Source organism: Lonchura striata, chromosome 2 (genome assembly GCF_050655825.1).
Source record: "Lonchura striata isolate lonStrDom1 chromosome 2, ASM5065582v1, whole genome shotgun sequence".
In the NCBI taxonomy this organism is placed as follows: domain Eukaryota; kingdom Metazoa; phylum Chordata; class Aves; order Passeriformes; family Estrildidae; genus Lonchura; species Lonchura striata.
Window position 1 is genome coordinate 151,492,526 of NC_140704.1, and position 27,154 is coordinate 151,519,679.

At 40.5% G+C, this 27,154-nt stretch overlaps 1 protein-coding gene across 3 annotated transcripts in view; it reads right to left on the reverse strand.

Moving 5' to 3' along the window:
- Positions 1-27,154, reverse strand: part of COL22A1 (collagen type XXII alpha 1 chain) — a 218,588-nt gene that overhangs the window by 20,228 nt on the left and 171,206 nt on the right. For all 3 annotated transcript variants that reach the window (XR_014953121.1, XM_085572597.1, XM_085572598.1), the window contains exons 38-52: positions 26,214-26,267; positions 25,273-25,377; positions 24,843-24,887; positions 22,539-22,616; positions 19,747-19,782; positions 18,788-18,841; positions 9,614-9,658; positions 9,140-9,187; positions 7,183-7,296; positions 6,941-6,994; positions 4,786-4,839; positions 3,896-3,949; positions 2,333-2,386; positions 936-989; positions 86-139 (exon numbers count right to left, since the gene is read on the reverse strand). Coding sequence is in view for 2 of the 3 variants with exons in the window: in XM_085572597.1 (XP_085428723.1) it covers positions 86-139; positions 936-989; positions 2,333-2,386; positions 3,896-3,949; positions 4,786-4,839; positions 6,941-6,994; positions 7,183-7,296; positions 9,140-9,187; positions 9,614-9,658; positions 18,788-18,841; positions 19,747-19,782; positions 22,539-22,616; positions 24,843-24,887; positions 25,273-25,377; positions 26,214-26,267 (903 nt within the window). In the remaining variant the exon portion in view is untranslated. The remainder of the gene's footprint in view (positions 1-85; positions 140-935; positions 990-2,332; positions 2,387-3,895; positions 3,950-4,785; positions 4,840-6,940; positions 6,995-7,182; positions 7,297-9,139; positions 9,188-9,613; positions 9,659-18,787; positions 18,842-19,746; positions 19,783-22,538; positions 22,617-24,842; positions 24,888-25,272; positions 25,378-26,213; positions 26,268-27,154) is intronic.

Consider the following 27,154-nt stretch of genomic DNA (forward strand, 5'->3'; position numbering starts at 1 on the left):
AGGAGTCCATAGATAGGCAGCTTCAAAAACAGCAACTGGAACCAGCTTCTGATTGATTGAGCAAAACATTTTTAAATTACATTACCGGCTCCCCCAGAGATCCTGGTTTGCCATCTTTACCATCGTTCCCAGCAATGCCCTGTAAAATGAAATGCAAAACAGGGTAAAATTGACAAGGATGATTGGTGGGGGTTTTGTCAGTGTGACAACTCTGCTCATCATGACATGCTTATGTTTGCCTAAATTTTCAAAATCCTCCCTACTTCTCTAGCTCACTCATAAACCTCTCCCTGCTCCACCCCCGTAACAGCATAACCTCTTTCCCTTTCCAGTATGGCAATATTTCCCTTTCCAACGAGGTGAGCACGCCATAATCTTAAATCAGGTTTCTAAAACCAATTGTTATAAATCATTATAATGCCATTATCTTCAGGTAGACTACTTTACAGGAGAATTATCTCTGGCTCAATCCTTATGACAGATTTTAAAAATCCTAAAATGTTGTACTGTTACATTTTCCAGAAGAGAGGAGTCTATGTCCAAAGTGCACTTGAATCTGAGTCAGTGCAAAGGAATCATTTTGACTGGATTCAGATAAAGTCAATGTCCCAGTCTCTGAATCCTTGTGCCCTTACACTGGAGTTATAACTTGATTTTTGGGCTCCGTATAAGAGTATTTCTTCCAATGAGAAGACAGGCAATGAACAGTCCCAATTCTCATTGTTATTAACACTTTGCTTTAAAGTGATCAAATACAGATCCTGGAACAAAGCAAATACTGTCCTGGAACAAGGACATTGCATCAGCATGAGAGACACCTACAGACCATGCATGGCTCTCAAAGCACCTCAGAAGTGTCACCTCTTTGTTTTACATACCTAGGTGTGCATAAATAATTTAATGTACTCAATTAGAAGGAGCTTAATCACACTCACTGGAAGTCCAGGCAGCCCTGGTGGGCCCTGTGGACCTGGGGGACCATCTTTGCCCTGGAAAGAAAGAACAAACACTGAGGGTCAGGCAAATTCCTCAGAGGCTTCTATCAGATGAAGATTTATTGCATGTAGAGTCTGATGGGACAACTGTGAGAAGGTGGTCTTGTAGTCCATGTCACACAGTCTATGAGGTTTTCTTGAACTTCTTCTAGTTTAGAATGGATGACTATCTTTTAACATAAAAAACCCACTATTATCATTGAGTTCTTACAAATTGAGAAACCTCTGAAATCACTCGTAATTTTTTTCCTTCTGAAGCTTAATTACATTTAATATTCCACCCGTAACATAGGTGAGGTGTCCTGATGAGGTGTCCTGCTAGGAAGCAGATGTGCATTTTATACCTTTTAAATGAGTAGTTACCAGAAGTGGCTTACTGACCATCCCAAGAAATCCTCTTAAGCCACAGGATTGGACAATATCATTCCAGGTCTTTCACAGTGTCACAATCTTATCATCCATTTGAAATGGAATTTCAGCCAGCCTGTCCATCTTGTCTCTGGCCTCTCTGAAAATGCTCACTGATTGCATAACAGCCATCACAAGGACCATCACTCTTTACTTATGATAAAGTTCAGGTTGTGAAATGGCTCTGCAAAAGGCACCTTGACCCTTAGGAAACCTTGCTCTAGAAATTCATCACAGAATTATACAGTTTTAAACTGTTCCAACTCAATAGCGAGTATTCTTCAGGGAAGGTTCATTTTTAAACTTTTCAAACTGAAGTTAGCATCAATCAGATTACCTGTCTCTCCCAGGGTTTTCTGACACATTACCATAAAGTAGCATCTGAAAACCCTTAAAATGAAACAGCAATGCAAAAATTCTTCATGGACTTCTCAAAAGTTATACCTGTACTGGTATTTTTTGTGGTGCCAGGAAACAGTACCGAGCTCCAGCATCTTAGCAGTCTGTCTTTCAACAGGCTGCATCCTTCAACAGACTGCTGATTATATTTTGATAATCCCCACATAGATTCAGGCATTAGGCTTAGTTCATGAAGCATATAACAGATTTAGAAATCCTGTTCTGGTGGCTAAGAGATGTAAATAGCAAGGACAGACAGACAAGAGGTACAAAAACCTCCATACTTGTCCCATGGGTTAGACTATCATCTGGCTAACTTGGAATTTCATTTAGTGAGTAAAAAAGTGCTAGAACAATAACCTGTGGTTATTTGTAGAGGTTCTACTTGCAGGCTGAATATTTTGGGGAGCTTTCAAAAGACATTACATGGATGCCAGCTCAGATCTACTACATAGATCTAAACCTAAGTGAAACACAAATTTCACTAAGTTTTAGTGAAACCTAAGTCAAGCACAAGACTTAGAGCTTACCATGTCTCCTGGGTTTCCCGCTGGTCCTATTGGTCCTGGTGCACCATCTGATCCCTAAACAAAATAAAGCAAAAACAATGCATTAATGCATTTTATCTGTTTGTCAACACATTCCCTACCACAGCTGGCAACTCTGGAGCTTTCCTTAATCACTCAGCTTAACATTCATTCCATTTCTTCATTCATCACTGAAAAGCAGCGTCAACCTCTGCACTCAATCAGCCTCCAAAGCCAGAAATTGTCAGATATTTAAGTTTAGTCTTGGCTCTTCCTTCTGAAAACAGGGGACAAATAGGAAAAAGCCAATCATGACAAAAATAACTCTGAAGAGCAGCAATTACGGGAGAACAGAAATTATGAAGCACATACTGTGGCAGGCAAACTTCTGGAGCCACAAGACAATGCAAATAGAGGGAAAAGTCAGCAAAAGCTGAAGAACAAAATTGTATAGGGGACATCACATTTTTCTCTGTTTTGACACGCTCAGTTTTACTTTTCCTTTTGTATGTGAGTCTGTTCAGGAGGTCTCATAGGACAATTTAAAGTGTTTGAATCCCACCGGTTCAGCTCTGTAGTTGTAGCAGTATTAGGTTAATAGAGACATAGCAAATGTGTCTGTTATTCACTTGTCCTAAAATAATGCTCATGGGAGCTCAAATTACCCACAAAGCAAGTTCATGTGCTGTCACAGCAGCAAAGCACCCAGCATCCTTTTGGCACTGATACCATCTGAATATAGAACTTAAATCTAATTCCCCTTTTCTGGTATGTCTTGTCATTTAGTCAGTGCAATGTGAATTTAGACTTTGCTGATCCCCAGAACAGATGAAGGTGGCACACCCTCAGCACAGTAGAGTCAAACTGCACAGTAAGCAGCAATATGAGCAGTGATGACTCTGGACAATGAAAGGAGGTTTGGAGAGAAAAGTCCTTGACTCAGAAAAAAGTCTCCAAACTTGAAGGGAGTAAAGCAGGAGAGCCAACAGGACAGCCAAGTGATTTCAGCCCTGATCCTGCACTATGACCCCTTTTTAAATACAAAGAAGCATAATTTTATTCATGGAGAGAGCAGAACTAAGAATGAGGACTGTGATGGAGAGGGACAGGTAAAGGCCTTTTAATTCAAAAGTAACTCAGACAACATGAAAATGGAGAAAATCCAGTCTCATACCACTGTGTAAAATTGAAAACTAATATGCACTTAGATCTGCTAGTTCTAGACTAATAACCTACTCCACATACAGGAAAGCACCTATACATGTACTAAATAGTCCCTATGGAAGAGTTTTCATCATCATCTTTGTGTTGCATAAAGAGAGCAACTGAAGCTTAGCAACAATTTACAGAATGAGTTGAAGCAATCAGTGGAAAGTGGCCAATGTATTAAATAGCAATTACCATGAGTGGGGAACTCTATCACACTCAGGGGATCATTAGAAACCCACTGGAAAATGCAAATTCAGTGCACAGACAGATGGGAATGGTCCTTTCCACCACGTGGAGCTTGCAACACCCTTTATCAGCAAGAAACTACAGGACCATCCTTGCAAGAGATGAACTTACAGGTGGACCAGGGTTTCCAGGAGCCCCTGAGAAGCCAGGCATTCCAGGGTGGCCCTGCAGAATGAAATCAGAGACTTTCTTTATGCATTAGTCACATATCTACTTGTATAAAAGTCAATTGGTGATTATTGTGAGGTAACACCAAAATTAGTCAATTCACAGAGAACTGGTTATAAGGGAATAAATATCCATGGCTTTTTAAAGTGAAACCTTGGTTTTCAAAGCATGCATTTAAAACTAACACAGTTAAATTTCAGGTGTACTTCTTCCCATGCGTATTTTAGTCTATGCTAATGAAAGATGAGAGCAGATACTGTGGAATTGCACAAGGCAGGAGATTAGTTGGGAAACCAAGCCTGTTTAAAATGTCCTAAAAATGTCATTGAAGAGGTGCTGATTTACACCTTAAACCAGTGATTCAGCCCTTGGCAAAATTAACTATGAAAGGCTTAAATTAGAGTAAACTTTCTCATCTTTCCTGTGGCATCTCAGTCCCTCTTAAAAGAGATCCTCCTTACATTCATCATCTAAGACAAACAGACATACTGGCTTTTTCAACCCAAAGACACCTGAACTCCTGGAAATCATCTAGGGATTATCCAAGGAAATGAGTAAGTAAGATTTAAGTAATGTAGAGAATTTAATGCAGTCAGTCCAGAGGTGAGGAAACAGATGGTACTGGGAGGTTTTTATTGAGGATGAGGATGGAATCTGGAGGATTGCTATGGCTCCAGTCTTTGGCAGAGCCCATTTGTGGTTTGTCATTGATGAAGAACTCCCATCTTCCTGCTCTGCCTCTGAGAAGGGTGCTCTTGCACAGGCATCATAGGAGTTACTGATGAAGGAACAATCACAGTGACAGCACTGCTGGAAAGCACACTGTTTTTTACCTGTTCACCTTTTTCTCCTACTTCCCCAGTCATGCCACGGTCTCCTTTAGCACCCTGGCAATAAAAAAAGAGCCATTGAAAGTCAATGAGATTCAGTGTTGTGACAGCTTTTTGACCTCTCTCATAAAGCACTTGGACATTCAAGAATAAAACTCAAGAATCAGACTGAGCCTTCCTTGCCCTCCTTTAAAATTCTTCTCTAGATTTTCACTACCAGTGCTGGAGCCAGGAATATATGTGGAAAATGGCCTCTGAGCAGACCCAGCATAGCTGGTTTTTAATGTTTTATTATCATAAGTATAAAGAGGAATTACACATCCTTAAGGACCAGGCAGGTTATTAGGCATTTTACTAAATCACATCTTGATAAAGAATCATTTGGCCCAACAAGGGTGCCCCCACCCTTCAGAGACAACAGCAATAAAACCAGCATTTCTAAAGTGCAGCCAGAAAATTCATACCCAGAACATGCTCTTCTTTTTCTTTCATTTTCTGTTCTAGAGACACGGGCAGAGACAGCTAACTCAAATGTGCATGCCTGCATTACCAGTGCTTACAGTGAGACAAGACAGTGAAAATTACTGAGGTAAAGGTGAACAAGGTGTTAACAATGCACAGAGCAACAATGAATTGCTGGCCATGGATATAATACACTGGTTTATTACATGAAGAGCTAGGAGACAAAGGGGAGAAAGAGGGTTGCTATTTATTAATAAAAGAGCTCTAATCCATATGGCCAGATGTGCAAAGATCAGCAGTTCTACTGCTCTTCTTTCAGAGTGGGACCTAATACCTTGGATGGTGTTGGTAAGGACAATATACCACAGAGTAAAAACTGCAGAGCAATGTGGGTCTTCCACTGCAAGGATCCTCCTAAGATATGTAGAAAAGAGTCACAAAGACTGACCTTGTATTTGCTCCTTCGCAGGGGTCTTCAAATACTTTTTTCTTCTTTTTTTTTGAGAACTCTTTTTATTGAATTCAAGTTAACTACTTATCAGTTACTTGATTTGACTTTATGCATGTGTAAAGTTTGAAATTAATCCTGTTATTTCACCTAACTATCCATTTTTGCTGCCTAAATCTCTGCTTTCTTATGAAATATAGAGAAAGCAGCATATGTGGTATGTCTCAGATTGCTTGGCATTTCTGCCAGTTATTAGCTTTATGTGTTACTAATTCTCTTGTAAATTTTATCCTGGAACATACTTTCATTTTGATCAACTCTGTGTTTACTTTCAAGACTGTGCTGCTCTCCCCACCACATGTTTAATTGCAAGATATGAAATTAATCCATGAAACTCTATTAGCTTGTCCTGTACTCTAACAAGTGCAAATACAAAGATGTTAAAATAGCAGGAGCTATTTTAGACAGCAAGTCGGTAGGGAAAGGATGTCTGAAGGAAACTGTGGCCAACCATTAAATCACCTCACCTCTCCCTCATTGATTTGTTTTGATTTATTTCACATTAGACAATTGCAAAGGCTTTAACTGTGGCCAGGCATTGGCATTGTGAGCAGACTGGTGACAGCCCTCTTTATGAAAAATGCTTGAAATGTGACATTATTGAAATACTTCAAACAAGGGAAGTTTTATGTTGACCTATGTCCTACACCATGAAGCAGGAGCATATAGCTAAAAGAAGTAGTTTTTCCTGTGACATGTTTCAGGAAATATTTGGAGTTTTTGGGTAAAACCAAGAGGGCAGATGTTGTGTTTGGAGCCCAGCAGCCCATTGCAGCTTTAATTTAAGTGGTTCCAGCACATAAGATTCAAAAAGGAGAGGAACAGGCATGGTAGCTACTGCTGAGGCTTTAATTTCTTTTTCACCTAATCTGAGTTGAAACTTTCTCTCAATCTATCCATCAATGTAATGAAATTCAACACCAAGACTCAGGCCCTTTAGATGTGTCTGCCTGTCTGTGTGAACAAAGGATGGTAGAAGACACTATTAAAGTGAAACAATCCCTCCTGTCATTGGCAAGAACACCTTCCACTAAACCAAGCTATTCAAAACCCCATCCAATTTAGCCTTTAACATTTCCAGAGATGGGGCGTTCGCAACTTCTTTAGGTAACCTGCTCCCAAAATAATTAGTGTGACTAATTAGTCCCAAATAAGCTTTCATTTGACAACTGAAGAAAACCAACCAACCTTTGGGCCATCGAGCCCAGGTGGGCCTGGAGGACCTCTGGGACCAGCAATCCCCTGCAATGCAGAAGAGGCAGAGGTAAACACTAGTTTAGTTCATTGACTGCACAGCCTCTAAAAAAGATTCAGCAAGTTGTTGATGAAAAAAAAAAATTTAACCATCTTATAAGAAACAATCAACCATATTAGTAGAAAAACAAGGTCACAGCAGATCCAGGGCATGGTCACTCCCTCAGCTCTCTTACCATTTTCCCATCCTGGCCATCTCTCCCCGGTGGTCCTCGGAGACCTTTATCCCCCTTAAAACCTGGGATGCCTGGCAGTCCTGGTGGGCCAGGAGGGCACTCACTGCACACATCCTGGGAGAAAACATGGAAAAACACATTAGCAATAGTCTGTAGGCAGTTAGCAGACCCTGTGGACACCCACTATCAATGCAGCACTGTGGTGCTGGTATAATTCTTAAACCTTTGCTGGTTTATCTCAGGACTGGGGTGAATTTGCCTTAAAGAAGCAATGAGGCCAGCATGAAGCAGAGTGAGGGTCAGCAGCTGAGTTCACACCTGCTCCCATGGGAAGTTTCCTATCAGTTCTAGGTCCTAATTGGTCACCCAGGATCAGGAAACCAAGGAAAAGCTCTTCCTGATGGGGCAGTCAGGGAGACTAGAAAGACTATCAAGAAAAACATTGGTTTGAATCTACAAGACCTACAATCTACTAGAAGCCTTTGTCTGCTCCAGGCTGAAAGATCTGTGTTACTGCTTAGAGCACAGGTTTCTAGGGAAAAATCAGGTGCAACACAACGTCAGAAAGGGTTCTGCAGGGGAAATTATTCAGCTGCCAGCTTGGCTAAGGACAACTCATCCAATGAGTTTGTGAAGACCTAGTGAATGTCACAGTGTCCTGGCCAAATTTTATCAGGGAGAATCACTACCTCCCTCATTCCAAACATCTTTGAAGCATGGTCTCAGCAGTCTTTACATTCCAGCTGGCCTCAGGAAATTGAATCCATCTATGACATTTCCATTTCAAAGGCAGACTCCCTTCAGTAAAGGGAGAATCCTGCCCATAAGAGCACAACACAAAATAGATCAGGTGGAGAGTCAGGAGCCCCTGCTACAACACCCAACTCTGTCAATGATCTGTTGCAAAACTGTGGGGAAAATTGTCTTTCTGAGTCTCAGTGCCTACATCCACATTTATCTACTTACAAGGTAAGTGCTTGAGAAACACCCATAATAACAGAGCCCTTGCTTTCATCTAGGATTTCAAGGTGCTGCCTTCTGTACCAAGCATGGAGTGAAAAAATACTAAGCAGAAAAAATGCACAAATGTGTTTAACCATAATATAAGCAAAGGAAGGAAGTGAAAGAACATCAAAGTGACATCCTGTACCCAAGAATGAGTCTCTGGCTCTTGTCCAAATCAAAAGTCCCAAGCAACACCTTACAGTGAAACCTCCAGAACAATACTGGAGTCCACAAAACAAAGACAGCTCTTCAGTGAAGAGTAATTTCACAGCAGCAGTCTTAAAAGGGTCCTTTGGTTAATGTGGTTGGTAAGAGAAGGCAATTTTTTAGTTTATTTTAATCAATAATAAAATATTTCTTGCCAGGTTTAAGACAGTTTAAAAACCTCACAACTCAGCTCATGTAAATCTAGAGATTTTTCAGTCAACACCTATCAAAGACTGACTAACTTCTCAGAAAATTCTCTACATGGAGAGTAAAGGCAGACAGATTATCACTTTTGAATCACAAGTACTTGCAGGATTAATTACCTGCATCATTTTAGAGTCACAATGCAAACTAAATTTTTACCCACAATTACCCAAAATTACTCCAGTCATTGTTGAATGCGAAATATCCAGCATTTTATTAAAATGGTTTCTATTTTCTGGTTTAGATAATGTAACTTGATAATGCTTATCTATCCTTGGAATGCATGCCCCAAAAAAGATGAGAAAGTCTTAGAGATGTTAAGATGTTAGAGAACTTTTTAGGTCATTTCACTGCTGGGGAAGGGATTTTGATATGTGCTGTGAGCTCATGTCCCAATACCAGTGCAAGTAGGAGACTTGTAAGCCTTGAGCTTTGAAAGAGTTTTTAAAGACACCTTTTGCACTTGTAGTTTCCCATCACAGAGTGTCAAGTCTGAATCAAACAGAGAGATAAACTCCCACCCTCATTAAAGGCAGATTACCTTTACCAGGAGATTTATGTCCTCTGGAGTGAGCCGGGGTGGGGAACCCTGTGGAATGAGAAATTCATTATTTCAGGCAATTTTAAGAGGCACCAAGACATGAGATTTTTTCCTGAACATGTTCTTGGATTCTCACTGGTTTCCCTTATCCTGTTTAGGATTCACTGGGCCAAACTTGTACTTCCCAGGCTACCTTACCAATGCTCTTCATCACACCTGAGTTGTTGCTGCAGGTATTATACAGTGCTGCTAAAGAAGTGCCTTTAAAATTTTGGCTTTTATTTACATGCTGAATATCCAGTTACTTTCATACCATTCCAAAGCCTTCACTAAACCTTTAGTGGGTTTTAGTCTTTTTCCTACTGCTCTGCTGGGAAAAACAGCAGTGGAAAAGCACTCAAGTGCACTGAGGTGAGATGTACAGGTGGAGACTGAGTTAAAAGGAAGATGCAATACAGAAGTAAAGTTACATACAGGTTTTCCAGGAGGTCCTTTTTCCCCTGGATTTCCAGGTACACCCTACAGATGAAGAAAAAGAAAAAAAACTGAAATTATTATAGAATAGCCTCCTGGTTACTCTTGCACTCTGCTGACTGATCTGGACTAACACACATTTTACTTTCTCCTGCTGAGCAGCACTGCTCCTTGCATGTGACAAACAGCAAACTCCTCTAAATATCTGCAACTTGAACATCCTCTCAAACCCTTGCTAAATTTGAGTCACACAGAGACTGGAATTGCTTTAGCCTGTCTTCTGGTGATAGGAAACACTATGAACTTGACTGGTGTGAAGGATGAAGCTTTAAGCCTCTACTACACTACTAAGAAGCTACACTTCACCCTTACAGACAGTCTGATACAGACAGATTGGCTAATTGAAATCCAAACACCATCACCACTGGCCAATTAAAAAATCACCCTTTGATAAACAAATCTCCATAACACATTCCACATGTGCACAACCACAGGTGCAACAAGTGAAGATAAGAATTGTTTCTTATCTTTTCTCTGAGCTTTCTCACAGCTTCACAAGAAAATCCTAGAACAGCTATCTCTGTCTCTGTTCAGAGGATATGTGATTACCACAAATAAGCAAAATCAATTTGTTTGTTTGTTTGGTTGGTTGGTTGGTTTTGTTTGTTGAGGTGTAGTAGTATCAGTTTTCATGAGATGAAAACATAGAAGTTACCAGCATTCTCAGAATTTTATGTCCAGAAAGGCAGGGTTAGGAAAAGGGACAACCTCCACCACTCAGCATGCATCTCTTACATGTCATTTACAAGGAATTAATTTTGCTAAAAAACAAAACAAAAACCATGTCTAAAAATTTTTGTAAAATCTTTCCATAAAGTAATGCTCGCTTGGGAAACCAAATCTTTTGAACACGACAGTTGGCCACTGTGCAGATGGTGACAATAATCTGCATTGTGAGGACCCTTGCATGGAGTTTTAAGGTACTCTGACATTTCCCAAACTATTTTATGCTGAATTCCTGTATCCACCTGGTTCATCACTCAAGCACGTGCATGTTCTATTCATACTGAGAACCTTAAAGACCATACAAAATTTACCACATACAAAAGCTGTCATTTCTGATAATTTTTGTTTCTAAAGGGAACATTTTCTTCTGACCATCTAAAAGGATCTTATCTCTATTCAGCTTTGTTGATTCTGCAGAAGTCCCACATGGGGTTTTCTCTGGGATGGTTCCAGATTTGCCACGCAGGATGTTCATAGACTCATAGAAGGGTCTGGGCTGGAAGGGACCTTCAAGACCATCCACCTGCCATGGGCAGAGACACCTTCCACTACCTCAGGTTACTCAAAGCTCCATCCAACCTGGCCTTGAATGTTTCCAGGGATGGGGCATCCAAAACTTCTCTGAGCAACTTGTGCCAGTGATTCACCAACCTCACAGTAAAGAACTTTTTCCACATATCTAATTTGAACCTACTTTCTTCAAGTTTGAAGCCATTACCCCTCTTACTACCACTCCCCTTGTGTGGTGAAAAAAAGGTTGAAAGTGGAAGATTTGATGAGGAAGGAAAAATAGAGTTGTTTTCACTAAAGATGACCTTGCAGCTGGAGGATGCTAAGAATATTCAGTGAGGCAAACTTCACCTGTTGTGTTTTCTTTGGGTTGTTTTCTGTCTGTCCTGAGAAGTGCAGGTTTTTTAGAAGATAACAGAATGCTGTTAAAAAATTTCAAAGGCATTCCTCACAGGCTGGGGCCTCCCTGCTGGGAGAAGGAGAGATAAGGAGCTTGGAGGTTGCCTTGAGCACTTTTTGCCCCTGCTAAGATGGAACAAGCTTAGCAGTGCATGTGTCCCCATTCTGCCAGTGTGGTAATAGAATAAATCTATTCTTTACACTTCAGCTCTGGATTTTGGCTGTCTTGGTTACCTATAGTTCTCACACCTTGTCAGAAGTCCCTCTTCATCCTTCTTCAAGGCTCCCTTCAGGTACTGGAAGACCACAAACAGGTCACCCTGAAGCCTTCACTTTTCCAGGCTCAACAATCCCAATTCTCTCCACCTTTCCTTCCTAGAGAGTTGCTCTATTCATTCAGTTGCCTTAGTGGCCTCCTCTGGACTTGCTCTAACAATTCCATGTCCTTCCTGTGCTGTGAGACCCCAGAGCTGGACACAGCACTGCAGGTGGGGTCTCACCAGGGTGGAGTAGAGAAGCAGAATCCCCTCCCTTGACCTTTTGGCCACACTGGTTTTGTAAGAGCTCAGGACTTGATTGGGTTTTTGGGCTGCATCAACATCTGGATGGTGATCAAGGGACAAGTAGTGGCTTTCAATCAGTCTAGGCTCAGCAGGAGCTACTCTTTGAGACTATGTAGTATTTCCATATGGAAAGTTCCTTTAAAATTTGGTCAAATGCTTAGCCAGGAAGGGCTCTGGGTGTTCTTTTTGCCACCTTGTCTCAGGTTATTCCATTTTGCCAATCAGTTCATTGTATTATTTACACAGATAACCAGATGGGGACATGGGGATTAATGACTGAAGAGCACTGTGTGTCATGATGCACCACAATTGTAGCCGTAGGGCAAACTCCAATTTCATCCTTGAGTCTCACCTAGTACTTAAATCCTGTATGTTTTGCTAGAGGAGAGAAGAAATGGGAAAATATATTGATTATCTTTTTCTGTGTCCACATTAAATGCTTCTGGGTGAGCAACAACCCTTCAATTATCTTGACTTTCTAAGAGACAAAAATTAAACACACACTGAAATGGACCTAAAGTGGAGCTGAAGTAGTACTGAAGTTCATGGATGAACTCTTGTTTCCTGAGGATCTAAACCTTCTGCAGGTGAGAACACAGAGAAAATAATTTCTGAAGAAGATGTTTAGCTCACATTTCTCCCCAGAAGTCCTTCTGGGGAATTGAGTAAATATAAGTAGCATTTTAGTAATTTATAGTGTTCCTTCTTCCACAGAATTTCAAGGGGAATCCAGAGAACTGTGCACTGTTCCCAAAGTCCCTTCCCTTTCACAGATGCTAACTGCTTTTGGCATCTTCTCCACTGTGTTCTCAGCCACTTCTGCAAATGGGAAGAGGGATGGCTAAATAACAATTACACAGATCTTATAATCTCAGACCTACTTTGTTCAGGAAGACTCACAGAACTTGCTTTAAAAAGTGTGGTGCAGAGCAAAAACTTGAGCCATGAGAATAATCCTGGATCAGAAAGCAAGACAGAAAAGACAGAGAAGACAGTTCAGAAATGTCTTTCATGCTGACTAGTATCACAGCTATAAATATATGCCATAGGGCTCACTGACAGCTTTCTGCTTTGGGATTTGAAATATGAACATGGCACTAGCAGTGTAATCTGAGTATTTAAAGATTTTTTAAAAAAAGAATATAGGAAAAGACTTCTTAGTTATGTGAAAAGACATGCAAGAAGAGAGTGAATAAAGTGGAAATCCTTGGAAAGGATTAAGCACAGCTATCATGTCCACAAGATATCAGAGTGCCTTGAGACAAAAAGGGATAAACCTATTTTCTTGCACACTGTATGATGTGGAGCTGGTGATGTCTCTAAAAGGGTGGAAATGAGACAGGAAAAGAGATTAAGCTCTGTGCTATGGCTGACAAACATGAAAAAAAACCCCTGAATCCCCAGGAAAAATCAAACAATTGAAAGGTACAATACTGCAAACAGAGAATGCCCATTGAAGAATGCTTTTGTGAGCCAAACTGAACAAACCAGATGTAGATGATGGCTCTTCAGCATGGTGCATTACCAGAGAACAGGCAAATGGAAGCAGAGTCAAAAGTAGAGGAAGTATTGCTGGTCCATAGAGGCCTGGAGTTAGAAAGGGTTGACAAAAAAAAAAAAAAAAAAAAAAAAAAAAAAAAAAAAAGCTACAAATATAGAATCACAGAATATCCTGGGGTATAAGGGACCTGCAAAAAATCAAGTCCAAAAAATCAAGTCCAGCTCCTGGTCTTGCACAGGACAATCTCAAGAATCACATCATTTTTCTGAAAGCATTGTCCAAAAGCTCCTGGAGCTCTGTCAGTCTTGGTGCTGTGACCACTTGCCTGGAGATCCTGGTTCCAGTGTCTGGCCACTATCTGGATGAAGAACATTTTCCTAATATCCAACCTAAACTTCCCCTGATGAAGCTTCACATTGTTCAGAGCATAATGCAAATGCTAGAATGAAGACATGGAAGTTAAAACTGTACCTGACAAGCTAATGGGGGTGGGGGGGGGGGGGGGGGGGGAACTGGAAAAGAGAAAGCAACAAAATTCAGAAAAAAAGGAAACGAGTCTGACCAAAAAGCTGCATGGCACTGAAAGTAAATGCTGCTAACACAATGTGGGAAAATGCACAGACTCAAATAACAACCAGTTCTGGAAAACTCATAAAGTTTTAACACTTTCAGGAGCTTGCAGCCAAGAGTGGCTGGCACAAAGCAGAATATCCAGTGAGTGGTACAGCACACCAGTACAGGGAAAAGATGTCAGCCATGAGGAGGTGTGATGCACAGCATCCAGAGCATCAGTCTGCAAAATCTGACACACAGGAATAGTCTTTAAATGGGAACTGATGGAAACTGTGCTGCTGATAATGCTAAGAAACAAAATTTAGATTAGTTGGTTGGCAAATGGTGCTAATTATGCCAAGGTTGTGGGTTTGATCCCCTCATGGCCCATTCACTTCAGACTTGGATTTGATGAGTCTTGTGGGTCCCTTCCAATTCAGAATATTCTGTGATTCTGTAACTAAGAAGAAATTAAATGCTGGTGCAGTTAACAGGCAAAATCCTATGATGGGGAAAATGATGCCCAGGTAAGTGGTGCATGTGAAAATACTCAAAAATAAAGAAAGTCTGTAAGGAAACATAAGTGTATAAGGGAAGTGTGTAAGTCACATAGGATATGGTGGAATAATTCTATTACAAGACTGAAAATTAAACTTTAAATGCAATATCTAAAATCAGTTATCATGGCAATAAAGAGATAATAGAGGGGTGAATAAGTGTACTCTGGTTTAGAGTATAAATACCTGAAAACAAACACAAAGGCTCCTTGGAACTGTCCTTAACTGGATGGGAAAAACAACTTCAGAACAGCAAACTCTGCTTTTCAAATCCATTGGCAGTAATTTATGCATCCACAAAGGTTTTGCAATTATGAAAGCAAACGCAGGAGGAAGATGAACTTCTCAGTAAGGCTGGAATTTAGTTACCATAAATAATTAACCTAATTAAAAAGTGATTAATTCAGTGTTTATGTTAATTAAAATTATCACAATCAAAATACAGAAAGATCCTATTAAATAGGTGCCCTCACTGTTAATAGTACAATAAGAGAATGTCTCATTCAGATTGTTTCCTAATCTAAGGACACTAAGTAGGTGTGTTGAACAGAAACATTTTATCTCCCAGCACACAGTCAGGGGAGAAGAGATGATTCTCAAAACATGAAGTGTAAGGGTGGCTGGCCAGAGAGTCTGCTCCTTTAGGAGTATCTGATCAAGAACCTTTTTTAATTCAACAAAGGAAGAGAAGGAAAAAGTCATAAATTAGAATGTCAAGGACACAAACCTGACCAACAAAAAAGGATGGCTGTGATGGGAAGCAAGCCTGGACATTCACACTAATTGATCAAGGCATGTGGAAATATGAGGAGGCTTATTGCAGCAAGGTTACCTCATCCAGGACCTTGTCAACTGGGAGATTAAGGGAAAGAAGGAAATCAGAACCTAAATTTTCCAAGACACAGACCTAAGAAGAAGCAGATCTTGTCACTGGCAGTAACTGATGGGCGATCAAAACCCACAGACTGCACTTCCTGGGAGAGCAATCTGGTCCTTGCAGGAGATCAGATTGTAAACTGGGGGACCATGAACTGGGGGGGCTGAGGGACTGATAGAGCTGGGAGATGCATGAGGAGCTGTGCAAGGGAAAAGAGAGTAACAAACAGGGGGTAGACAGAAAAGGGTATAAAAGGAGCTGGTAAACCACAGCTGGCTGGAGCACTTCTTTGGCTGAGCCCTACACCTGCCCACCACGGTTTGTCCTGTCATTTTACATTTTCTAATAAACCTTTTCATAGAATCATGGGATGGCTTGGGTTGGAAGGGACCTGAAATCCCATCTCATTCCAACCCCTTGCCACGGGCAGGACACTTTCCACTGGGCCAGGTTGCTCTAAGCCCCATTCAAGGTGGCCTCAAGCACTTCCAGGGATGGGGCAGCCACAGCTTCTCTGGGCATTCTGCTCCAGTGCTTCACTATATGCACAATTACGAATTTCTTCCATGTATCTAATTTAACCAGGCAGGAGGAACCTGGTCTGCAGCAGCTGGAGGAAACAGCACTGCATATAACATCACTGAACATGTAAAATTGTTTTTTATAATTCTCAGACTAGGATATTGGCTAACTTCTCTGACAGAAGGTACTTAAGGCTACACTATTTTAATGCTTGATACAGGAATACCACCAGATTAAAATGTGATTTGGATTTTTTTTTCCAAAATCAAGAGAAAGTAATTTTTTTAAGTGATTAGGGTCCTTAAAGTAGGTACAATGTGTAGTAGTTCTGTTATAGAAAAAATTAGTCATATTATTAGGGAAAAAAAGATCTAAAAAAAGCACTTTTCAGGCTTTAAGAATTGGAGCTTTGGTTAATCAGGAAAAAAAATGCAAATTTAGTGACAAGAAAATTATATATATGGAAGAAGACAACATGTCCCAGCTTTGCTGCAGAAAGAGATAATTCATAGGGATTTATGAACATAATGAATTCTAGAGGACAAACAAATAGCAAGGCTTTTGCTAAGAGGAACAGAACAAGGCCAAAGCAGTACAATTGTACTGTAAACCTAGGCAAATATTTTCAAAATCTAAATTTTAATTAAAAAAGACACTGTCTTGACAACTCTTGATATTAGACTGAGTAGCCAACAGATCTTTCAAAAGGTGACTTTGGACTACCACAAAAACATATGACACATGCCCTAGGGGACAGAAAAAATCCAGAATGTAGTAATGTAAAAACCCCAATTTATTCACCAGTGGAAGAGAATTCTGGCCAAAGCTATTGCAAAAAGAGTATTGACTCTTTCACCTCCCCAAACGCAGTTGTAAATCTGATTTGCTATATCAGAGAATGCAACTGATAGCAAGCACTTCCACAAGCATCTGTTGAGTTTGCAGCTCAAAATATAATTCAGAGAGTAACTTGATGTATATAAATGTGATTTAAAAGAATTTTTCAGTCTCAGAAAGAAAAACATGGAATACATTTGCAAAGGCCACAGCAAAATACAAGACGCTGAGGCAAACCATTCAGACAATTGACAATGCATGGCTTGGGAGTTGCACAGCAAATTCATATTAGCAATTCAAATTGGAGCTTTCCTATCCAATGAAACCCTGTTTGAACACAGCAGAGTACAAAAATGGACATATTTCAGAGGATACAGGAACACTGCAGTGCCATACAAGAGTGCAGAAGCAGAACAAAAAGTTCCTTATGCTAGTTAAAAAAAGATAGAGATCAGGGAACTGCAAATGCATGATCTTGTCAAAATAGGTTATCCCTGCTGACACACCAAGAAATGTTGGAATGTGCCCTGTACCTCCAATTATATCTGCTGAAACACAGATAGAATGATTTAGCAAATGATCAGACAACGCAGAAAGGTTCTAAAAGATATATTGATTGTAATTAAAGTAGTGAGTGTAATCGAGAATGTGTTTTAGAAGTAGCCTGAGGAATGCTTGTATTTGGATTAATTTTCTATGGGGAAAAGAAAAATGTAAAGACCTTAGTGCTGCATCTCCAACAGCTGACCAGCCAATGATGATCTGAGCAGAGCCAGGAAGAGACTCCAAAAAGCTGCCTCAGGCACTCTCCTCACATAGTACAGCTCTAATAAACCTATCTATCCTCTCCTGTTCAAAACATCTTAATTAAAAATTTCAAACATCTGAGACAAGGTGATGAGACCTAGGGACAAGCAGCAGAACACAATCAATCCCAAATCTCTGTCTGCCCAGGGACACAAGGGACCATTTCAGCTATCATGGGCTCTAGAAGAAAATCCTGGCTTAAGCATTTGTCTTGTGACAAAGTATAGAGTCACAGAATCATAGAATGGTTTGGGTTGGAAGGGGACATAAAGATCATCCAGTTCCAAACTTGTGCTATGGGCAGGGACACCTTCCACTAAAAGATGCCAAGATTCCACCAACATGCTCAGAGCCCCATCCAGCCTGGCCTTGAACACTTCCAGGGATGGGGCATCCACAACACTCTAGGAATAATTAGGTGGGAAGAAAACAAGACCTTCTTTCCACAGGAAAGTACCCCCTTCAGGCCACCTGATGGATGTCAGTAAAGCCACACTGGGGTTGAAAAATGCTCGCTGTGAGTGCTGGTACCCATTTCAGAAATGACAGCATCACAGAGCAGCACTGAGGAGAGTTCCAGGAGGTCACTCCCCCTCCCAACATGTACCCTTAAATCTAAAGATCAAAAGCCCTTCAAAATCTTCAGAGCCTCCTTCAGGGGACTGGTTTTCACATCATAGAGGAAAAAAATTCTCCTCTGTCTGATGCAGCACTGAAGTGGAAGCAGGCAGAGAGAGGGGCCAGCTTTCCAGCTGGGAGTCTGCCACGTTCCTCTCTGTTCCTCAGTTCCATGACTCACCACTGAGACAGTGGGAGGACAATGCACCAAGAGGTTAAAATGTCCTCAAACATGCACAATAGCAGCAGCAAAATGAACTCACTGAGAACTTAACAGCTGTGGCCCTGTTTTAACAGAAATGCTACTTATCTCATTGGATTCTAAGAACTTCCTAGACAGTCTAACCACCATCCTTTTCCAGTGCCTGGGATCTTTTCCCAGTGTATGCTGCCAAGTCCCTTCTCCAGTGTCATTTTAAAATGGTTCAGTGGTGAACCCCACTTTCCTTGAAGCAATCCTCCTTATTCCAACTAGTTTCCTCTGTGAAATCCTAAGTTGTAAGAGTTCCCCTTCTGCAAATCATGTTCCTTGGACAATCCTACTAACACTCAGAGACTGCAGTTGATTATCAGCACAAATTTAAAGGGAAATTAGATGCAAGCACTGACAAATGTCTTGAGCACTTACACTTTTATTTTACTTACATCCTGGCCAGGAGGCCCCTGTGGTCCAGGGATACCAGGCACACCACGGGGACCCTGAGAGGGAGAGAACAGACAAACCCAGTAATATGAGTAGTATTTATGAGGTGCTTCTTAGCTGAAGAGAAGAAATCTTTAACCTAATAGTTATTGGTGGAAAATTTAACCAGTCAGTACCTACACAACTATGAGAGAGTTTAAGAAAAAATATAATTACAGCTCATACTGCAGTATGCTGATATCAGTCATTTCTGTGCTTCAAGGGATTGCATGTGCGTCACTAAAGTCAAGCTTCCCATACATTGATTGGAGAGGTAATAATGACCCTCTACAGGAGGCAGGTTTTTTGAACAGGAAGAAAGTATGACTGAGCACAGGACAATAGAGGAGAAAATGAGGTCCATCTCCTCAGTTCCAGGCTATCACACTGCTAGGACTGGCTGCTCTACTGGAAATTCAGGCTAGTGTCCACTGAGACCATGGTACACAGTTTTTTGTGCCACACCAATGGATTGCATCCTTGAAAAACTGAATGTTTAGGGACTGAAGTGTGTTTGGTGAATACTGAAATCTGTAAGATTTAAGTAAGAAAAATGTTCTAAAATGTTTTCTTTTAAACCTTTGAGGCCTCAGCTATAAGAAATATGCCTTGAATTATGTGCCTTAAAATAATTTTTTGAAAGAAGGGTGAAGCAAGTCACTCATTATTTCTCTTGTAGGACTAGTGACACATAAGGAAAAGTTTCCACCAGGCCAAGGCTCTTGATAACTCTTTCTCACAACTCAATATAGCAGATAATACCTGGTAATACACAGAAATTCTGGTGGATCAGCCACCCTGTGACCATTCCTTGAGCAAAGCCAAAGCAATTATATCTGCCCTCATGAGATGACTGGTAAAAACATAGTATGGTTGTCCCCTCCCCAAAGAATTTGGGTATAGCTAGAAAGACATACTGTACCAGTGACCCTTTGTCTCCTGGGGGTCCTGCAGGGCCCTACAAACAGAAAAGACACAGCAATCAAAACATTTACAATTCTCATTTAGCAGGGTGGGTCCTGCATTAAGGCATTATTCTCTGCACTGGACTGTGTGCTGCACTCAGGAGTGTGGATGTGTGTGCACACACTTCCCTCCCAGGTGCAGGACAATCCATGCTCCTGGCTGGGTCTGGAGACACAGAGCCACAGAATCCACACATCCCTTGGGCTGGGACAGGACAACCCCAGGTTCTGGAGACCACTACATTCAGCTACCTCTTACACAAGATTAAACATCCCACAGGACTTATGTGCTCTTTAATTTAGGTCAAAGCAGGGGGAGGGCAGTGGGCTTGTTCATGCTATTTGTTTGGGGATGCAGCTTAAAATGTGCAGCTGAGTAGAGGGAGCCACTGGCAGGTACCCACTTCTACAGGAACACCACAGAAGTGATGCAGTACCATATCCAGCATGGGTGACTCAATCTGGTATTCCAAACACACCCAAAACAAGGCTTGAATAAATTAGCTACCACTATAACTTTTTGCTTTTTGTTTCAGGCACAGTAACTCATTAATCCTCACAATGTCACCAAGAAAGAAGATACCTTAGTGCATGTTAAAGAAATGGCTAAATGAATAATTTAATTAATACCCACAAGGCAAAGCAGGGCAAAATTGAAGCCTTTCTACTTATACTGTGCATCCATGCATTAGGCAGCCTCAATATAAACATGTGAATTCACCCCAATTGTCTAAGCTGTCCCCTACTCTATAACACACTCTGCTAATGCTCAAATTTATGGCTCAGTGTTATGTAAATTGTAACTCAATACTTCAGCAGATAAGGTAAAAAAATCCTCATCTATATATACATTTTGTGCAGGGAGCAAAGCCTGAGAGAGGTTAAGGGCACAGGAGGAAACAGGGTGAGGATTCCAATTAAAAAGAGTTGTTGGCTCTCAGCTCTGAAGCTGAAGTATTATAAACACAATTTTGTCACATCGCTAAAAAGAGTAGAGGCTGACATCTTTAATTCAGCATGTAATATGCACTGAAGCAACTACACTGATTTTATTCTGGGTTTTTTTTTGTTGTTTTTTTTTTTTTTTTTTACTGTGGGATTCAGTCTTTGTGACAGTCTGATAGATTTAAGGTTATACAGCATTGTTTTTTTTTTTTTTCCAATTCCAGTCTTTGCACTGGAGCTGAGGTTATGATGAATTTACAGTGGAAAAAAAACCCATCATAATAGTGGTTTGGTTGTTGTTTTGTTGGGTTTTGTTTCCTTTTTTTTAAAGAAGAATTTAGTAAAGCAAATTAAATAAATAAAACATATAATTTGAGAACAGTGTGGTGTGTAGGTGGCTACACATCCTGACAGTGGGCAAATAATGAAGACACCGAAAAAACCAATCTTCTGGTGTGAGACAAGAGATGTCTGCATTTGGAGTCAAGTCCTTAGTCATTTGTGTTTATGGAGATGAGGATGCTAAATCCCCAGTGAAGAACAACTTTGTCATCCTGTGTACATCAGGATGCAGACATGAACTCATCTAGCCCTGGACTGAATCTAAAAATCTGTAATTAAAGACTGTCCATAGCTAGTGATTTTCAAACAAGCTAGATACTCATTTATTAATTTAATTTAATTAATGGCTGAACATTCAGAAGTGCAAGAACACCCCTGTTCCTTAGATAAATCATAGATAAATCTATAGATTCTTAGATAAATCAAAGGAAACCTGCAGTCATTTTTAACCCTGTGAGGATCATAAAAGCCATGATACAATCACAGTGTGAAACAGGATCAACCCAGTCTGATTTAACTCAGAATTCAGCATGGTAAAAGCAAATGTTAAGTGGATATATACCTGAGAAAGCCAGATTTTTCAATTCATTACCCAGGAATATGACTTATAATTTCAGAGCAACTTCTTGTACTAATTGGGACATTTATAGCTAGATAAACAGAGCACTAACAACCAAATATTGATGACTGGTCCAGGATCATGGCATGTATGAGGTATTGCAAAACAATGCAAGGGCTCAGATGTCCTCTTGCAATTACAGCCAGAAATAGCATTTGCTTCCTCTTAAACATATTTCATTGGCAAATTCAGTGAATAGCTGGAGGTCTCTGAGCAGGACTACTGCCAGAGCACTCCCAAATCCCCCTCATTTCTGGAGGAGTTGCACATGACAAGTACTGGAGTGATCAAAGCGCAGCAACAGGAAAATCCAAATTTTCCGAGCAGACTCCCAGATACATCATGGGACCAACTGATAGTCAGGAGGGCAGAGCTGGATGAGGTCAAACCTACCAACTATTTGTGGGAAATTCTGGGGAGGAGAGCCCTCTTGGAACACAGCAATTTAAGCAATCTGATTTTGCATTTTGCTATTGGAGTGTCGCTATGTCACTGATGTGGGCATGGCTGTATCTGTCCAGGAGACCGGAGCTGCAGTGTTGGCACAGATCTCCACCCTCATCCACAGCCAGTGCACCAGGATAATGGACAAAATTCAGGAGTGACAGTCCTGACAAAATTCAGGAGTGACCCAAATCAATCCCACAGCACTTTTAGCCCTCATAGCAGACATGTGACGTGTGAGCTACAAATGGCAGCCTCTGGACTCTTCTGGAATTTTCACCTTCAGAAGGCAAAATGTCCCACAGGCTCTCAGCATAGCTGAGCACTGACAACACATTCCCAGGTGGCAGTGTCTGATTTTCCACCTCGTTACAGGTTGCAGCAGGAGCTGCTACTTACAGGGGGTCCAGGCAGGCCAACTCCTGGCACTCCTCTGTCTCCTGGCTGTCCAGGGAGGCCAGGAGCTCCCCTCTCACCCTGAAATAAAGGAAAGAGTTAAAAGCTTTGTGCACTGATGAGAAAATGTGCTGAAATGCAAGCAGGTGGTACATCAGAATGTCACATCAGTACATCGGGTCCTGATCCTGCCCACAGAGGGACAGATTCTACTTGTGGCAGCATGGGGACATTTACTGTCTCATCATGCCACTGTCCTTTTCCACCCCAGGGCCCCAGCCCACCTCTGCAGGCTCAGTGTGCCACATCACATCACAGAACTGAGTGGAAACACAATCTTTGCCCGTGTTCATTTATTTCAGTGTACCACATCAAATTTCCAGCATTTCACAGAATCACCAAGGTTGGAAGAAGGCTTCAGGATCAGCCAGTCCAACCACCAGCCCAGCAGCACCTTAATCACCCCAAATTATACCCCCTAGAGCCACATTCAGAACACTTCCAGAATCAGTGAGTTCACAGGGTAGCAGGCGCTTTCCTTGGCTTGGGGAAGGACTAAGCACCATAAATCACTTTTCTCTCTCTGTGCTTCTGTGGTAGAAGGCTAAGGCACAAAAATTGCTGAACATAGATCATTTATCTAGGGAAGACAGGATTAGGGAAGTTCTACTGCATCTTAATAGTCTTTCCTTTACCAACGTAGACCTACTTACAGAAGTGTATGAAATTATTTTGGTAAAATGTGAGTCAATACTCCTACCACTCTCTCTCAAGCACTGTACTAGAAAAGGAAAGCCTTCCCTTCTAAAAAACAGATTTTCAAAGTAAAACCTGAAAAGCACAGAAAACAGGTTGACATTGTTCAATGTACACTGCAGACAGAGGGCTAAGAAATAATTCAGCTGTAAGACTTTCATTTAACATCTGTTTTCTAGTTATAGGGAGAAATCAATAATATCTTTATGGATTGCATTGCAGTTGGGAGATTTGGTCTCACGTTGGCAGTAGATTTATAACAACCAATCTTATTTATGCTATTTATTATGACATTATTTCTAGCTATATAGAAGCATGATAGAAAAATTTTTACCTGTGGATTCTGCCCACTCAAATTTAAATCTGCAATATCTCATATTTTCCCCCTTTCTTGCTTTCTTCTTAAGTTAATCTTTTACTACAAAGAAATAATACTGCAAGGCCAGTGAGAAAAAATGCATTCTGATTAGTTCAAACACTCCACACATCCCTTATCAGTTACTTTATTCAGAAAGATAATTTTAATACAAAAATTTAAATAGTATTTTCCCACACACAATTAAGACTTTTATAATCTTCTGTTGCTATTGAATAGAATACTTAATGAGATTTCTTTTAGTGTCTTTTTCTGACTTTTATAGTAATTCTCAGTCTATTAGAGTGTGTCTGTGTGGGTGTAGGTCTGTGTTCTGAACTGTCAAAGATATATAGAAAAGACTACAATGCATTTGTACAAAATGCATCAAAATTAAAAAAAAATCATAGCAGTTTGGTTATTTCAAAAATATGGGATGTACATGGATTGGGTCTCAGACTCCTATAATCCTGCTTCTATCACTTACAAAATCTATTTGAACATCTGATTCTTCTTCCAGGCCACATCAGAAAATGGTAATTTTGAAGAGAACAGTTTTTGAAATGTCTGATTAAATGTTCAAGCATAATCCAGATCCTCCCAGAATCAAAGATTTCTGCTGTTTTATTCCTTTCTCTCTTTTCTGTGTGATTATAAGGGAATAAACATTACTTTCAGCAGAAGTTAGTGATATCAACCTTTTCAACTAGCCAGTCTTTGCCTCAGTAGAGGAGGGGGATACCAGGACTACCTGGTTCTACTGGAGAAATAATTCATATCCTTGCAGAAAGGTGAAGGGAATGAGTGCTAGGGAAAAGTTTTCTTTTAGGGCTGACAGGTGAGAGCAGATCACCCCAGAGCCATGCAGTATCTCCCTGGCTGTATGGATTAAAGGGTCCCAGTCACAGTTTCCCTGAAAAGTGTGCGCTGAGACCTCCATCTGTGCTGAACTCCTATAGTGCTGGAATGTATTTAAATGTGGAAAGTGAACACAGCTAATTCATATTTGAGTATTTACATCCACAGAGATGCTGGAATAATAAAGAGAGGAACCCTCTAGAAGGCTAGAAGTGCATTTTTGAGTCAGAGCTTTGCAAACTCTATTTTCCAGTGGAAAACAGATCATGTTTGCACCATGTTCTTCTCTCCAGTTAAAGTGATTAAGATGACCAGTCCACAATGAAGTCCATCCTCACCTTATGTCCAAAGGGTCCTGGCAAGCCTGGTGGTCCTCTTTCCCCCTAAAGTGACAAAAGCAAACCAAGAAAACAGTCACCATCCAGCCAAACAAAAGCTTGGAGTTTGCTACAATCAAGGCAGCAAGTCTCTCATCACTGCCCTCCTAAGCTGACACTATCCTGGCAATATTTTACTTTACCAGTAAAACATGTAACCAAATTAAACAATCTGTTAGCTGGGCAGGAATTAAAAGCTTTTAGGTAACTTCCATCAAGATAATAATTTTTGTACTAGTAACAAGGACAATAGCTACTCCTTGTTGGAGGTCTCTGTTTTCAATATAAATTTCAGAAATATATCTTCAGTTCTCTCTCTCTCTTTTTGTTTTTTTTTTTTTTTTTTTACATATTGAACTAGTCAAGCACAAAGCTTGCCAGCAGTACTTACCCTTTCTCCATCTTTACCCTTCCCAGGCAAACCTGGCTCTCCAGCACGCCCTGGCTCACCAGGTGGCCCAGGTAAACCCACTTTTCCTTCTTTTCCAGGATCACCCTGTAAAAGAGAAACCATCAGAACTCATTAGAATACTATAGATAATTACCATCTCAGATCTTTCACTGGAACTGAAAGACATAGATATTTTCCTAGATGTCTCACCTGGATTTCTTTTGCTATCATAAGAAAACCTCTTTAATGAGAATTCTTTTCCTTCAGTAATCTCAAAGCACTTGTAATTTAAGGAAAGTAAAAGAAGACTTCAAAATGTTTTGAGAAGCAGCAATATGTGGTAGTGTGCTCTCTCCATGGAGCACATCTCAACCTGAACTCGTGAAAATTGGTTATCCCTGCGGTGACACTGATTTTACTGAAGGAGCTGGGATTCATTCCCTTTTAAGCCTCAAATATATGGATATAGGGGGTCATGTTTCTGATTAATCATTCCTACTCCAGAAAACAAAGATCAGGACTCCAGCATGCTGGGCACTCTGGGTGCATGACCAAACACAAGCCCCTGGCTTCAGAAAGCTCATGAAAGGGGACAGAAAGCCAGTTTTTCTTCCAGCTTTGGATTTACAGTGATGAACAGGAGTTTCTTAAAACATCAAATGCCCACTTTTGTCAGGTAATGAAGACCATAATTGTGTAGCAGTGCCTTCACTATATCCAGTCATAACTCAGTGGTTTATTAGGTAAATTATGAAGTTGCAACTCGGTGAAAACCTTACAGCACGTTTAATAGAGGAGTTCAGACAAGATAAATTCATGAACCCATGTGTCTTAACCATCCATGAACCTACAAAATAATTTCCCCATTCAGAGGACATCTGTCCCTATTATTTAAAATGCTCAAGACAAAAAGAAACAAACCCATCAAAGAATCAACTCACCTTTTCCCCCTTTTCTCCTGCCTTTCCTGGGAGTCCAGGGACTCCAGGCCCACCCTAGAATGAAAAGAACTTAAAAGCTTAGAAGGTTTTTTTTATAGGCAGTATTGGATTTTAAACAAAGGAGCAGACCTGAGGGTTCAGTATAGTTTATCTCAAGGGTCAGTATCAGCCCTGCATTTCCCAGTACAGAAAACCTGTAATCCAGAGAACACCACAGAATGTCTGTAACGGGTCCTTAAAGGAGGAATTTCATTTTCAGTATAAAAAATAGCTGAACAGAAAAAGCAGAAAGGGAGCTAGTATCAGATTTGAGCATTCTACCAGTAACTATTTCTTTCATTTTGTGAAATTCTCAATACCAACAACCCCCAATCACCACCTCTGTATCAGAGAAGCCAAAAGCCTCCCAACACCAGGAAATATAGCTGTGTTCATTTCTTCCCCTATTTCAGTTTTCAATCCTTTTAACATCTTGGCAGGTCTCAGAGGACTCTGTGTCAAAATATAGATGATTTAGAGCTCTAAATTAAGTACTGTAACTTCCTAACCCACCAAAACATATTTTAGAATAGTACTTCGTTTTAAGATGTGAAATCATGTCTTGGCACCATTAAGATTGGATTGACCTCAGAATGGATGTGATAATTATTTTCCTTTCTGCACCAGTAAAAATTATTTCCAACTATATTGGCTTTTATAGGTAATATATTGGTATTACTGGTATAGAAGTTTGCTTAATGGAATATGAAATCGAAAAGTTCTTAATTTTCAATATCACCTTTCAGTTTGAAGTTAAATCACTACATTAATATAATTAAATCAAATGTATCTTAACAATTAGTTGAAGGGCAATTTAAGTTTTCTTGGATTGCCAAGGTAATAAACTCTGGTTCTAATAGCGCTATGTTCTAAACTCCTGTGCCTGAATACATCATATCCTG